We start from the raw sequence: 16157 nt of genomic DNA, 5'->3' as shown, positions 1-16157 counted from the left end.
TTATGCTTCGAGTGCTATGGTGTTAGCTTAGCAGAATGTTCCAGCAATCACACAAAGGCCTAAGACATTAATATTAGGTTAGATTTATGTCATGATGTCAGGTGACCAAAGTTCACTGGACATTATTTTTTTGTCCAATCACGGCGTCAAATGATGTTGATCAAAATGCAACTACGAGCCAACATCTTATGTCATATTGATGTCAAATTCTGACATTTCAAGTATGGCAACCAAAATCCAACGTCTGATTGACATCATAGTGGTAACGTCCACACAGTGTCAAGCTGTAAAATCATTAGACATTGATATTTGGTTGTTTTATTTTTATTTTCACCCAAAATTTAATGTCCCATGACGTTGGGGTACCAGGGATGGGCAGTATTTATAATACATGTATTTCAAAATACGTATTTTAAATAAAAAAAATAGTATTTTGAAATTTGTATTTTATGGGGTCTATAAAAATGGGTTATTATTTAGAATCAAAATACTTTAGTGTCTTGTATTATTGTATTTTAAAAATACTGTAAAATACTTTGTAAGAACTCTACATGATGACTTCATAAAAAAGTGGCTTTAGATTGATGCTTTCTCAGTTATTTGCATATTTTTGACCTTCAGCACATAATCAGTCTCAGTCTCAGTGCTGCATGTGAAAATTCAGATGATCTTAAGTACATTATGATGCACTTGTGTTTACTAATGCAGAGTTCAAACTGCATGATTTTATCCCGGATATTAGTCCCAATCTTGCCCACAGGTTTTGAGAAATTGCAGACAAATGCCTGAAATCACAGGCAAATTGGTGCTCATTCACGTGAGTAGCAATCAAGCAATGTGAACTATTAAAGACGTGATCTGAGAGAATCGCTGATGAGTCGCCGATGCCGGTGAGATATTTGGCATGCTAAATATCTGGAGCTGTCAGCGATTCGAATCATACTGTGTGAAATGAGTTTTGTCTGAAAATAATGTTGATCGCCAACAGCCAATAGCCCCTTCCACACAAAATTACAGGCAATTTTCCGGAAAGGTTGTATGTGTGAACAGGTCCTTTTTGAAAATACCGGTAAATTCGTTTTGGCTATTTTCCGGAAAGAGAAGTTGTAACATTACCGGTAATTTGCCAGAATGCTGCGCTGTGTGAATGCAGAAGGAAGATTGCCGGAATGAGCGCGTGCACGTCTAGAACGTGCTGACGTGAGACGTCTGCTTTAGCCAATCACAACAGTCAGACGCATTCACGTCCGCGCGGTTTATGAGAATAAAAGCCTTTAAATATTTTCCCAGACACATTTAGCTGCTTGAAGTTAGTCAGATAACGTTTATATGTTCTTCTTAATGCCAACTGTGTAAATAATCATCGATAAGATGCGTATGATAAGCCGCTGTTTGTTTACCTTCAAGCTTTGCGTGTGCCTGTGAAACAGCCTGTGAGCACCAGCACACCCACTTATTATGAACATCTCGACATGCAAAAGTGATTCTCCATATGTTTTCTTTGAAGTTTTTCACAATACTGATCATCCACAGAGTTTGTAATGTAGTCAAATGTTTACAAATTCAAGCGCAGCCGTTTAAAGCTCATTTGTGGTGAATGATTTCATAATTTACCGGTATTTTGGAATGGAGGTGTGAACAGTCTTTTCTGGGAAAATTCCCTAACGTCCTCGCCTGTGTGAACAGCGCTTTTTTGAATATACCGGTAAAGTCGGTCCGAAAAGGGGCTAATGAGAGAGCAGCATTCACTTGTGTGTGTAACTTACATGCAGGTCACCGGGAAGTTAGGGGAGAAGTTAAAAGCCAAAACAAAAATGGAGGAAATAGTGGAAATTTGGCAGAAGCACCCATGTCTGTTTGACGTGTCATACAGAAAGTCAAAAAAGAAATTGCCAGTTCCCATTAAACATTTTCTACCCCATTAAAGGCTTATTTCTTGTTGTGTAGTTACAAAATATATACTACGTGTGTTTGGTTGTGAAATGTAGTTTGGACGAAGTTGTCAGTGATTCTTCCTATTGTAAAGTCATGCAATGTGAAACCCCCTGTCCCCGATCCATCTTGCTGTGGAAACAAAGCAGCAACAAAACACTAGCCATGTGAAAACATCTGTGACACGATTTCTTTGAAAATCATGCAGTCTGAACTCGGCATAAGGGGCTAAACTAAGACTAGTTAAAGGAGAACTAAAAAAATCTTTGGAGAATGCGTAAACTGCTTGTAAAATGGCAGGTTTGTGGGAATTGCTGATGTACAGTAGATGCCAAGAAAATAAGACCAACAACATAACCACACGCAATTTGACTGTTATTTATCACACTCAGCAATGTTCTTGGAGATTTGTTCACCCAAAATGAAGGTTTCCTCACTATTTACTCACACTCAAATTGTTCCAATGTTTTATGGATTTCTTTCCTCTGTTGAATTCAAAAACATCTGAAGAATTTGGGTTAAACACCCTTTGAAATCCATAGTCAAAACAAAACATGGAAGTCAATGGATACATTCTTCAGTATATCCTTTTATGTTCAACAGGAGAAAGAAAGTCAAACAGTTTTAAAACCAGTGGAGGATGAGTATATTTTATTTTTGGATGAGCTATCTCTTTAATGCCCTCATAGATGTCAGCTTGTATTTGTAATCCAAGTTTGGTAAAGAAAAAGTGTTAAACTCTTCTTATAATTATAATTAATCATCCTTTTTGTACTATACATTTACAAAAATGGTGTCATTTGTAGTTGCAGATTACTTTCCTGTTGTGTATTTGCGGTGAATTGCTTGTGGGTTGTGGCGAGATTACAGTGACACATAAACTGGTATAGATTTACACAGAACTAGCTGAGGAAACAGTTCAATAATCCTTCTAAGATCAATGGTGTGTACTCTGTCTGTCTGTCTGTCTGTCTGTCTGTCTGTCTGTCTGTCTGTCTGTCTGTCTGTCTGTCTGTCTGTCTGTCTGTCTGTCTGTCTGTCTGTCTGTCTGTCTGTCTGCTTTTAAAATATAATTTTAGCCGATGTGCTTTTTAGTGTTTTCTAACAGTTTAAATAGATACTTGCAGACTTACATGAAATTACTTTTAAACATCATAAAGAACGTCAGTTGCTCAAATCACGACAGAGGTTAGCAGAGTGGCACCGTTTAAAATGCACTATTATATAATGGCAGATGAATGGTGTATAGTGATCTACTGGCATTAGCATAAGCACAAGATCATTCTGTTGAGAAGCAAATGGCTGTTTTAGATCATAAAGTTAATGGCGCTGCTTTTTATTACTTTAATATTGGTTTTACAGAGCAAGCTGAAGCTGTATTATAATGTCTGCAGAGTCCCTTGTGTTCGTGTTAAATTACTCGTAATATTGTGAGTATTATGTATTCACAAATCTGTTTTAATTGACCCGTACTGTAGTTTCAGAGTGTGATGTGCTTTGTGGCAGCAAATGAGATTAATTCGAATTAAAGTTTGTGTACTATGTTTTAATATAATATGCAAATGTATCATAAATTATAGTGTTCTGGTTGGCCATTTCAGATGGATCCCTGCACATATGTCAACAGGTTAAAATAACACTGCCAAACACACATTACAGTCCGAGTGACACTTTGAATTAACAGCCGTTCACTGACTCGCTCACAAATATTCCTTTCTGTCAGCATCTGCCCACGGGCGCCTTCATGAACATACACACATGCATCCACAAATGCGCATGTTTCTCTCTCAGTGCACTGTAGCCTTCAGAAAGTGTTCCTCCTTATCTGCTTCTGTTATGTATTTGAATAAATCCTACTTCTTTGTAAATACTTACAACCAGGGCTTGACATTAACTTTTTTGATCACCAGCCACTATGGCTTGTAGATTTCCAACATTACTAGCCACTCGCCATTTTCACTAGCCACACTTTTCTTGAAGTGCTACACTTGCTAAAATGACTTGATTTAGATGTTGTGTTATGTCCACATGCTTGTCCTGTCTAAAAGTCTCAGATCACCAGTTAATCTCCCATTAAAGCAATGTTATTGTAAAAAATATTAACAAAGGTAAACAAGGTTTATATTAACAAAAATAACTGGAAGCAAAAGAAAGCAGGTGAAAATTAATGAAAGGATGATCACTCACACAGTTAATAAAGGCCTGTTAATAATCTGTTCAAATAATAATTAAAATGAAAGCAGTGACCGCTGCTGCTTACAAAAGAATATGGGAATTATTTTAAAATCTTGAGCTCTTGAAAGCAGTAAGACTGTGGGTGCATGAGCATCCCACTATTTTTCCAGTCTATTTCAAAGGGAACTCTCTAGGCACGGTTGCTTTCGCCCAAGTAAACGGGAGCGCGCATCACATCACATCACCTGTGCGCGCAAGTTATCATCCTCTCGTTCGGTAATTACCTGCTTTCTTTTGCTCGCACTAAGTTATTTTCATCAGTCGTGCTGCTTCTCGATTCTAAGACCACATTTACGAATATTTGGCCATGCTTATTATCGAACGTGCAATTTAAGAAAACTACAATTTAAAAATGACTTCCAACCAGCCAAAGTGGCTAGTGGAGGTGTCTGTCTAACCCACCAGAGCTGAAATCTACCCGCATTTGTCGGCTTGGCGGGTGTTAATGTAAAGCCCTGCTTACAACATATAGTGTCTCCTAAATGAATGAGTGTATTTAATTCAATTGTGTTCATGTTGTTTTAAACCTATGTGCTTGTCTATTTGACATATATATATATATATATATATATATATATATATATATATATATATATATATATATGTATATATATATATATATATATGTATGTATGCATACTGATTATTCCTTCATACTCTTTCCTTTTTTAGCTGTTTGTTAATCTACTAAGCCTTACACATGATGGAGCTGCTCGATTGCCGTGTCCACAAATTAACGGAATAAAAACAAGGGAAGAAATTAGTACAACATGACTGTGATTTACCTAAATTAAAATAACTAAATGAATTAGTACAGCATGGGCATGATTTAATATAACTTAAGGAACAAATCAATCAAACATGGTCACGATTCAGTTGAGTGAATGAATTAATAAATCATTGAATAAATTCTTATTCTGTGGCCACAGTATTTTCCCTGTATAAGACCATAAATAGGGCTACTGAGTCTATTATGCAATACAGATTCAGAATCATTTAGACCTCTTCTGTAAATTAGATTAATTGAATTAATTTAGATTTCTAAAGTAATCTGAAATCTTGGAGTTACTATAGCTGGGAATGTCTCTAGTAAATGTTTATTTATATTTTTCCATTTAACTTAAATGTCTGTTTGAAATATTATAATTACACATCTTAATGTAACTGCTAGGAGCTACTGTTCAAAAACCTTACACTGCGTTGAAAAGGCATCAGTTAGGAATGTTCAATTTTAGGTGGATAAAAAGATTTGTGGTGTTACAAAGCGGTGCAGACATCACCATGTAGCAAATCTTGAATATAATATGTTTTTGATCCCTATCTGTTTCTTCCAATCCAAACTGTTTCCAAACAACGGAATTGCTTTAAATGCCACCAGATAACACACAGACAGCTTGTCATGACAGTATATGATGAGGGTTCAGGCATCAGGAAAGTGTAAAACATACAGGAAAATATATACATTAAAAAACGGAATGATTAAATAACCATCTTTTCTCAATTATATGACTTTTTGTGTTCATTGACAGTCAAATTTGTGAGCATTTGAAGTTTTCACAAGAATTTTTGTATTTATAAAAACACAAGAAAGAAACATAAGAGAATTGAAAAATAATTAAATGTCTTTTAAACAATTATTATTATGTATTGTAACCCACAATTTATCTATATCATGTTATAAAGGTGTCTAATGGCCTAATGTACAATTTAAATGGTAGAGAAAATAAAGAAACTAAGAGGAGTATTCAACAATATCTGCTATTAAAATGTCTGCTTTATGTTGGCACGATAGCCCAGTGGTTTAAGTGCAACAGCACTCCAGGTGTCCCAAGTTTGAATCTTGACCTTTGGACCTTTCCTGATCCTGTCATCCTCTTTCTTTCATATCTGCTATAATATTGTTGTTTTCATATGTGAGCATGACACCATAGAATTAATAAATAATTCAATATAGGGAGACAAATGTGCCTTCCATGAGTTTATTTTATCAAAGTTATGTTATTGTTAATTCCCAGTGATGGGTTGCAGCTTAAAGGGCATCCGCTGCGTAAAACATATGCTGGATAAGTTGGCAGTTCATTCCGCTGTGGCGACCCCAGATTAATAAAGGGACAAAGCTGAAAAGAAAATGAATGAATGAATGAATGTTATTGTTAAGAATCATACAATTGAAGTTTTTTCAGCATGATTGGAAATTTATTTAAAACAGCTCATTTAACAATTCCCATTTCAGTAAAGTTAGTTCACCCAGAACTTAATATTCTGTCATCATTTACTCACCCTTCAAATATTCCTCAGCCATTTGACTATTTATCAAATCAGCTTCAAATATTCTCAATACATTTGCAGAAATTTGATCACCTTTTCTGGCAAAAGGACACCTCTCCTAATATACAAGATGTTCTGATCTGTCATGAGATGATGTACACTCTACAGTATATTACACTATAAATATAATATTTTGACTAAGTAGTTAGCAGCCTGTGACATTGTACCTTCTAAATCACAGTCTCCCGTGCAGTAACTTGCTGGGTCTACACTTTTCCGCAAAAGTTATGATCAATAAAAAAGTCCTCATTTAAAGTAGCTGATATCCATTAATCTATGCTGTCTCTCTGTCACTTTTCCAACTGTGAAACAAACAATGGCCCAGTTCAGTGCTGGCATCTTGTGGACAAGCTTAAGTAAAATGTTTCAATATACTGTATGCACGGTATAGGGTGTCAATAAACTTTAAAGGGCTAATCCTCTCTATACGCAAACCATACCGCCAAACCTCGATTCTGGCACCTCTCCTGTTCAACCTTTACATGCTCCCTCTGAGCCAAATAATGAGAAAGAACCAAATCTCCTACTTTCTCTTATATATGAATCTGTTCTGTGCTTTCATTTTAATAAGGCAACACTTTGACATAAATATAAAAAAAGGAGGGATTCTCTTCCTTTCCATTACAGGACCGTTGCCCCTCCTATGAAATCCTCAAAACAGACAGTTCCTGTAGCAGTGTGTGACTGTCAGACGCGACACTGTTTCCCAAACTAATTCTCTACACGCCATATACACATAATAATAATAATAACAACAACAACGTTCGTTTTCTTTTAACACTACAAATTTTGCCTGAGATGAGCATAAATGTTTAGGAAAGAATCGAATGCGTTGGTTTTAAAGTGGCACCTCTGTTATTTAATTTAATCAACCAAAAATCTAAATAAGAGCTTCATCCGCTGCTCTTTATTCAGAATGAGAATGTTTAACCACAATGTTTAATCCCTTATTTTCACATACAGTACCAATGTTGACAGGTCTGATTATAGTTAACAGCTTGGGCATTTAAAAGGATTAGTTCACCAAATATGAAAATTTACCTTACATGTTACCAGTTTTCAGCTTTCTTCTAAATATCTCCTTTTGTTTTCAGCAGAATAAAAAAACTTATGAAAGCTTTATAACGATTTGGGGGTTAGTAAACAGGTGAGTTGATATTCATTTTTTGGTGAACTATCCCTTTAAGAGCCTCTGATATATTGTTCTGTCCAAGTGCAAACCGGTTAGGGCTGCAAGATATTGGAAAAATCTAGCATTGTGATATTTCTTCATTTTTCAATATATATTGCGATATGAATACAATTTCACCAGATGACTTAATATCTCTATTTAGAAAGAATTGATAATGCAATGGGATGATTCTGCAGTGGGAGTGCATCTCCAAAGAATCTAATAAACAATCTATAAATTTCCCCCGACACATTTTTGTTGTGATCTGTGCTATTTGCAGTACATTTCTGTATTTGCATGTGTTGTATTTTCATGCATGTGTTCAGTCAGAGATTGAAATAATGTTTACTATTTGCATCTCCATAGAATCTAATAAACAATCTATAAGTTCGCCAACACATTTTCATTGGTGTCTGCTATTTGCAGTCTGTTTCTTTATTTACATGTGTTGTAGATATTTTCCTGCATGTGTTTAGCCAATGATTGATGAATTAATGTTTACTATTTGCATCTCCATAAGATCTATTAAACAATATATAAAAATTTTTGGTTTTCCCAATGCATTTTCGTTGTTGTCTGTGCTATTTGCAGTGCGTTTCTCAATTTGCATGTGTTGTGAGTATTTTCATGCAAATGTTTAGCCAATGATTGATAAATTGATGTCTAATATTTGCACCTCCATAAGCTCTAATAAACAATCTTTAAACCTTTTGGTGTTCCCCAACACATTTTCGGTGTGGACTGTGCTATTTACAGTGGTTTTCTCTATTTGTATGTGTTATGTGTATTTTCATGCATAACTATCTATAAATACAATACAGAAAAAAAAGAACAAAAATGAATCGTGTTTTATCATTTCCCGAGTCTAACGGTTTTCAAGTACAGTAATTGAATGATAAAAATAATACTAATAATTCAATAAAATGAATCATTGTTTAAGTCACAAGTGGTAAAATTGATTTTACCTGAATGCTTTTAAAATCATTATACAATTCCAGGCATCAAAAACACTTGCAAATGAATTATAATTGCGATGTATCTTTTGTGAATGATCACATTGCGATATTGATGCTGAAGCCATATATATATATATATATATATATATATATATATATATATATATATATATATATATATATATATATATATATATATATAGCCCTAATACGGGTTATGATGGCACAGGGTTTTGGTACACAACTCTAACAAAAGGTAATTCAGCCCACACAAGGGGACATTTTCTCTAATCCCACCCTCAAGCAAAAATGAGTTTAACACCCCTGGTCTATATGATAGTGAGCTGACTCAGGAGTGACTTGATGTGTTTACGCATGTACCTTTGTTTGACTTGCCGCAGGAAGTAATGACAGCACGGTTTGCACACACCCACGTGTACAGTGACCGGGATCCTCCAGCTGCATATGCATGCATCATAAAAACAACACACACACACACACTCACATAAATATATGCACATATCTACAGTAAAGTCACTCATGCTGATCACGGCAGGATTGCACAACTGGAATGCTCGGCACTATTCCCGAACACACACACAAACCACACACACACAGAAATACACATCCTGATGGGCAGGAGAGAAAGTTTGAAGGACATAAATGCAATGTGTGTGATTGAGAGAGAGCTGTAGTTCTGTGTTGTCTTTTCCTGCAATAGTACAGTATATTGCAAAGCTTTATGCTGGATATAAACGATACACTGAATGTTACAGTGCGCAGTGGTGTGTTATTTCACTTGATTGCCTTTTAGCTGATTGTTTTCAAGCTCTGCTGTTGCTGGCAAAACTCAGCTGTTGCCGTGTTGGTAGTTACCAATCCCCTTGTGTGAAGAGATTTGCTATGTGCAGAAACAAAGAGGTTGTGTGTTTGTGTTTTGTTACTGTACTGCTGTACACTGGGTGCTTCAGTAATTGACAGATCGTCGATGCAGTCATCGGGAAACCCACCAGCATGATTCAGCTGATCCCAGAGCAGCTCTAATGCTAGCACACACACTTACTATCACAGCACTGCAGGCATGTGTGAGTTTGTGTTGAGTTTTTTAGCCATGCGCTTTCATCGAAAGACTAAACTGCCAAACAGAGCACACGCCTATATGTGAGTAAATCGCTGAAAATAAAAGTTGCATTTTTTTTTTTTACTTTGTCCTTATGGTTGTACTTTTATATGATTACTAAAATTGTTTATCAACTTGTACTATAGGGTTAAGAGCTGGTTTATGGTTATTTTATGTAATTATGCATGCTGTTATATTCAGGAATGCAATTTAATGGTGTGAGGGCAAAATGCAAACTGTGACCAACTAAAAATTAAACTATAAAAGTGAATAGTAAAAATAGCCTTATATAATTATATTATTAAATAGAGATTTTTTTTGCTTGTGCTTTTTTGACTGAAAAAAATCTACAATAAACCACATTAATCAATAACTAAAAACATGCATTATTGTTATGTTTAATGATAATAATAGTAAATAAATAAAATAATTATTCTTGGCAAAATTAGCCGTGGGTAGCACGATCGCCTTACGGCAAGAAGGCTGCTTGTTCAAGCCCCGGCTGGGTCAGTTGGCATTTCTGTGTGTGGTTTGCATGTTCTCCCTGTGTAATAAAGGGTCTAAGCCGAAAAGAAATTGAACGAATGCATGAAATTGGAGTAATGTATGTCCGTGAATGAGAGTGTATTGGTGTTTTCCAGTGATGGGTTGCAGCTGGAAGGGCATCCGCTGTGTAAAACTTATGCTAGATAAGTTAGCAGTTCATTCCGCTGTGGCGACCCTAGATTAATAAAGGGACTAAGCCGAAAAGAAAATGAATTAATGAATAAAAGCAATATTTATCATAAATAATGAATTTTGTGTAACTAAGTTGTACATTTGGGTTGCAAAATAAAAACTAAAACAATAAACTACATTAGAGGAAAGCAATATAAGCCATATGCATTATTATTTAACCTGCTTATATAACTATTTATTAATAATATTTATATAAATAATTATATTTAATAATTATTAAATAGAAATGGTTGCTTATGTCTATTATTTCATATCATAATAAAATAATCAATACTACTAAAAAAACAATATTAAATTTGTTTCTATCATAATAATTGTGATTTCTGCAAATATTTATATTATTGAACTGCTATTGAGCTTAACTGCAAAGTGAGTATCTGTTAAACACTGGTCAAACCGGTTTAATGTTTCTTTATGAAAATAGGGTAAAGAAGTAAAGCGTTATGCCTAAAGAATACAGAATACAAAGCCAAATATATGGAATGCCATGTAATGTGATTACTTTGCAGCTTTCTTTAAAAAAGCAATGATTTCCTTTAGTTATAGTGACAACAGGACGTGAGTCAACAATACTGTACACCTGCTTCAGGGAAAGAGCGATATGATACTGAAGGCCGACTTACCTTTATACTCCTTTTCCTGCTTTCATGCTTCTCACTTTCTCTCTGAGTCATCATCAGATGACTCAGGTCTTATCATTTTTGATGCCTGGCTTTTCTCGCTGACGGTTTGCAACACATGCCACTGTTTCTCTCTCTCCCTCTCTCTCTCTTTCTTTCTTTCTCTGTAAGCTTCATGTCCTCTCTCTGTTCCTCTTTCACACTCCCTCCATCTTCTCTTGTTCCTTTATCGTCCTCCTGCATTTTGGCCAGATGGCGAGGTTCTGGCTGGGCTGCATATGGGCATTTGAAATTCTAATGTTGGTTAGTGTGCTAATATGTTTGTCTACACTGATCAGTTGCAGTGCCAAGATTACAGACTTGTTTTACTCTCAACTTGTCAACCGATGAGACCGTTTCTGGCAGTTGTTGACCTCGAGCTTTGTGTGTTTTTGTTGTTTTCAGTGTGGAGGGAGATCCTCAGTGTCCGGACACAACTAGCTTTTCTGACAGCACTTGCAGTCAGGGCCCATACCTGGGCAACTCGGACCGCTACGGGAACATTCGAAACATTCCCGGCCCTCAGGGGCCTCCTGTGGGCACTGCAAGCCCAGCGAGCCTGGCCTGGGCACAACGGAGCCGCCACCAGCCCGCCAGCCTGGCACTCCGCAAGCAGGAGGAGGAGGAGAGCAAGCGCTGCAAAGCGCTCTCTGACAGCTATGAGCTCTCCACGGACCTGCAGGACAAGAAGGTGCAGATGAGTGTCACACACATGCTAGTAACACCAGTAATCATTATGGCCTATAGCTGTGTATTTTTACTGTGCCACATTTTAAACATGGACCATGGTTAATAGTTAATCCCAGAAATGTATAATTTTATCTCATAGTCAAACAAAGAGCCTTTCAAAGATTTCTTGATTGGATGGTTTATGTGGACATCAGTGCTCAACACATGCACACTTGAAAGATTCATCCTTGTTTGAGCAATAGCAATGTCTTTGTACTCTTTTAAAGTAGTTGCATGCATCATTTAAACCTCTTATACAAGCTCTTTTTAGAAGCGTTCACATTTATTATTTGTTGCCATCTTCTGTAAAACAGCTAAAGCCAGTGTGCTCATTGTGAACAAAATAAAAGGTGCCAAAAAAGATGTTTTAGATAATGAAATTGGCATCATGCATCTTGTTCACCTTTAATTTGGATTTAAAAGTTTACGCACAAATTTTAAAGTGTATTGTAAATCGGAAATGCTATACATGTTAAGAATCTCAGAATAGTACAATTGGCTTTGTCACAATGATGGTCAAAGCCTGACATTAATGAAAGAGGAGCTTGTTGAAAAGTTTTAATTCAATTTCAAGCAGTTGAGTCTGTTAAACTGATCAAATGATTTTAAGAGATTTTGGGAACCCCAAGTATTCCAAGAAAGCGAATGCACAGAATATCAGTGTCACACACTGTATTGTATCAAGAAGTTTACACATCATTTAAAGAAATTCTCTGAAAACATACAATATTTTAAGCCATTATATAAAGGAAACTCTCAGTTGTCAAATGCTGTTTACTTTGCTGAAGTGTTTTGTGTTTAATTAGTGTTCGTCAGATCTCTCAGTGGCACAAACAGCCCATAGAAACATCAAGTTATCACAGTGTATTTGTGTTTTAATGTGCATGGAGGCCATCTTACAGGCTAGAAACTGCAGTCACGCCTCAAATGTGCATAATGTCCTCCTGTAATACTAATGTGAAGCCAAACCGCCACCATCTCACATTATGAGAGATGAGATAATACCGTAATGGTCTGGAGCGTGCGCTTATGTTTTTGCATTATTACTAAGGATATCTGTATCGTGGAATTATCTAGGAGTGGAGGAGAGATTCATTCATTAATTTTCCTTTGACTTAGTCTCTTTATTTATCAGGGGTCGCCACAGTGGAATGAACCGGCAACTTATCCGGCATATGTTTTACACAGTCGATGCCCTTCCAGCTGCAACCCATGTACACTACGGCCAATTTAGTTTTATTCAATTCACCTATAGCACATGTCTTTGGACTTTGTGTAACCGGAGCAAAACCCATGCCAACATAGGGAGAACATTCAAACTTCACACAGAATTTCGCTATACGAAAGTGTAGTGACAAATAAAGGCTTGATTGATTGATTGAAATACCAACTGGTTCAGCCAGGGCTCAAACCAGAGACCTTCTTGCTGTGAGGTGACAGTGCTAACCACTGAGCCACCATGTCTCCCGTGGAGGAGAGATCTGCTAAAAACAATAAATAAACAAAGCAAACAATAAACAGTGCTAATGTACACATGCTCTCTCTTTTGTCATCCCTCTTTCTCTTCATCAGGTGGAGATGCTGGAGAGGAAGTATGGTGGATACTTCCTGAGCAGACGAGCGGCTCGCACCATACAGACGGCCTTTCGACAGTATCGCATGAACAAGAACTTTCAGCGGCTGCGCAGTTCTGCCTCTGAAAGCCGAATGACTCGCCGGATCATCCTGTCAAACATGCGTTCACAGTACTCCTTTGATGAGCGACAGCCACAGGCAAATATAACAGTAGATTGGGTAAAAGCGGAAAATTCAGCTTGACTGTCTGATGTTTATTCGGTTTAACGTGATTTTTGTTGATATTTTCTTGTGCTCAGGTTCAGCCCCAGACGCCCCAGCAGCAGCAAGGTCGATATACCAGCCATCACACTTCAGGCACAGCTGGCCAGACAGGAAGTACAAACACACAGCAGGAGACGGACTCACCCGCACACTGTCCTTCGGACAGAGAGGAGTACTCACATGCAGATGATGCCTTCAACAAACAGGTGAAACACAGTAGAAACTGGCCAGTTTAGGGTCATTACAGCACACATACATGATTTATAGAGTAGATTTTATGTTTCTGTGGGGTTTTTTCATGTTGCGTATGTTTACGTAATTTACGTATTTACGTAATGCTTGTTCTAATTACCTGAGTGTAGTGGTGTGACTTTACACTCTGGGAACATTTGGAACCTTGTCAGTTAAATCATTTTAACAAAGTGGCTAATTAAACTGACAATCTCTCTGTAGACTGAATTGATGGTTATTAGCTAAAAGTCCCCTTTTTAGAGCTTTTTATAAAAGACTGTATACATAAATATGAAAGGATGTGATTATAGTGATCTGGTTACTGAGAGGATTTTTTTTTCTGAAGAAATAATTTTTGCAGCAGGAATGCATTAAATTTGATCAAAAGTGACGATGAAGACGTTACTTTAAAAACAGTTCTTATTTATATGCTGTTCATTGAACTTTCTCTTCTGAAATATACATCACTGTCCACTAAAATTTCACTAAATTATTAGGAGCTAAAATTAGAGGCCCTATCATACACCTGGCGCAATAAGGTGCAAGAAGTGTTTTGCGTGATTTTTTGCTATTTTCAGATCAGCACAACCCTAATTTTCCCATTTTGCACCTTGTTGTTTAAATAGCAAATCTATTTGCACCACTTTGTGGACTCAGGGGTGTTCCGGTCTATAAAGGAGGTGTGTTAAGGCACATTGTATGTGCGTTGCTATTTTGAGAAACTGAAATAGACCATGCTATTGACCAAGTAAAAGCTGGTCTGAAGTCAAACACAGAGCGTGTCACCATATGGGGCATAAGAATAGGACGTGTTTGGAAATATTTTTTTTGACCTCACTTCGTTATTATTGTTCATTTATTCATTTGCTGGAAATTTAAACTGAATTGGGGAATAGTTTTGAAAAAATTCTTTGCTCTTAACAAACTAAATTAAATATGTAGACTAATGGATGTTTCAGTGGAGTGTGTACAACACTGTTTCTTTACTCCACGTAAGTAAAGAAGTAAAATTTTTCCATTCAGCTTTTCCATTTTCAAAGTCCACCATGTAAATAGCAAAGGCACCATGGCACGGTGCAACTTACTCTTAAAGGGAATGGGAGTCGAGGCTCTGATTGATTTAATGCACGTTATGCTCAACACAACCATAACCCATTAAGAGAATGAGCACAACCCTGTTAGACCATGCACCGCAGCACAAAGCATATTTTTCCATCCTTAAAATAGCAAAAGTGGAATCGGACACACGCTTAATGCTAAAATAGAGCCTAAGAAATTTTTCCTTAGCTGGAAATATGCATGTATTAATAACTGCCTATAACTGACTTTTCAACCGCTGTTTGGAAAAGTCAAGGTTTTAAAACCCCAAATTTTATGTTTGTGTTTTTAGGTCAACAGTATCTTCAGCAGAAAAGATCTCCAAAGATGACGTTTAAATTGTGAATAGATCTGTGTTTTTGAAACTAATGAAGACAGCAGAAGTCATTGATTTATTTGAATTATTTAGCCAGACATGTTTACTGCTCAAATATTATGAATGTTTCTCAAATTATAATTATTTTCTCAAAATAATTATTAAATTAAATTGGCTGCGTCTGAAATCACCTACTACTCAGTAGGAACAGCATTTTTAATTTGAATTTACTACTCGACTAATAGAAAAGTATGTTCTATTCAGCATGAATGTGCATAGTATGAATGAGGTTAGATGTACTATGGATGCCATTTTCTCATCATCACATGACATACCAGCTTCACTCCCATTCATGAAATCTCTTCCGGTGCATCATGGGGTACTGTAGATTAAGAATCTCGCCGGAAGTAGTAGGTCATCCAGGTATTTTTTTGCATACTTTTTTTCGAATTCTATTAATTCAGACATACTACTCGACTCACATACTGTTTTTAACATTATATATAGCGTGTAAGTATGTTATTTGGAACGCAGCCATTGTGTGCAAAGTGAAAGAAAAGTTCTTGTTTTTTACCCAGACATTTAAGAAGAATATATTTAGAGCAGTAATCACAATACCATGAAACCGTGATATTTTTATCCAAGGTTATCATACCGTTTTATACCTGCCCATGTCCAGCTGCAAATCAGCATATGAGAAATATTTCTGAATGATAGGTGATGCTGAACATTTTGTCTTCTCATAAAGAGATGACATTTAAAAATATATTGGTAACACTTTAAAAAATTGGTCAATTGATTAATG

At 36.3% G+C, this 16157-nt stretch overlaps 1 protein-coding gene across 10 annotated transcripts in view; it reads left to right on the top strand.

The window, feature by feature from the left end:
- iqsec2a (IQ motif and Sec7 domain ArfGEF 2a) overlaps window positions 1-16157 on the top strand; it is a 171058-nt gene that overhangs the window by 86747 nt on the left and 68154 nt on the right. For all 10 annotated transcript variants that reach the window (XM_087264626.1, XM_087264627.1, XM_087264629.1 and 7 more), the window contains 3 exons: window positions 11545-11830; window positions 13441-13641; window positions 13743-13913. In XM_087264626.1, coding sequence (XP_087120752.1) covers window positions 11545-11830; window positions 13441-13641; window positions 13743-13913 — 658 coding nt within the window. The remainder of the gene's footprint in view (window positions 1-11544; window positions 11831-13440; window positions 13642-13742; window positions 13914-16157) is intronic.

The sequence above is a fragment of the Danio rerio genome, chromosome 8 (assembly GCF_052040795.2).
Source record: "Danio rerio strain M-AB ecotype USA chromosome 8, GRCz13ab, whole genome shotgun sequence".
Classification (NCBI taxonomy): Eukaryota; Metazoa; Chordata; class Actinopteri; order Cypriniformes; family Danionidae; genus Danio; species Danio rerio.
Note: the sequence above shows the minus strand (reverse complement) of the source record. Positions and strands in the feature narration are given on the sequence as shown.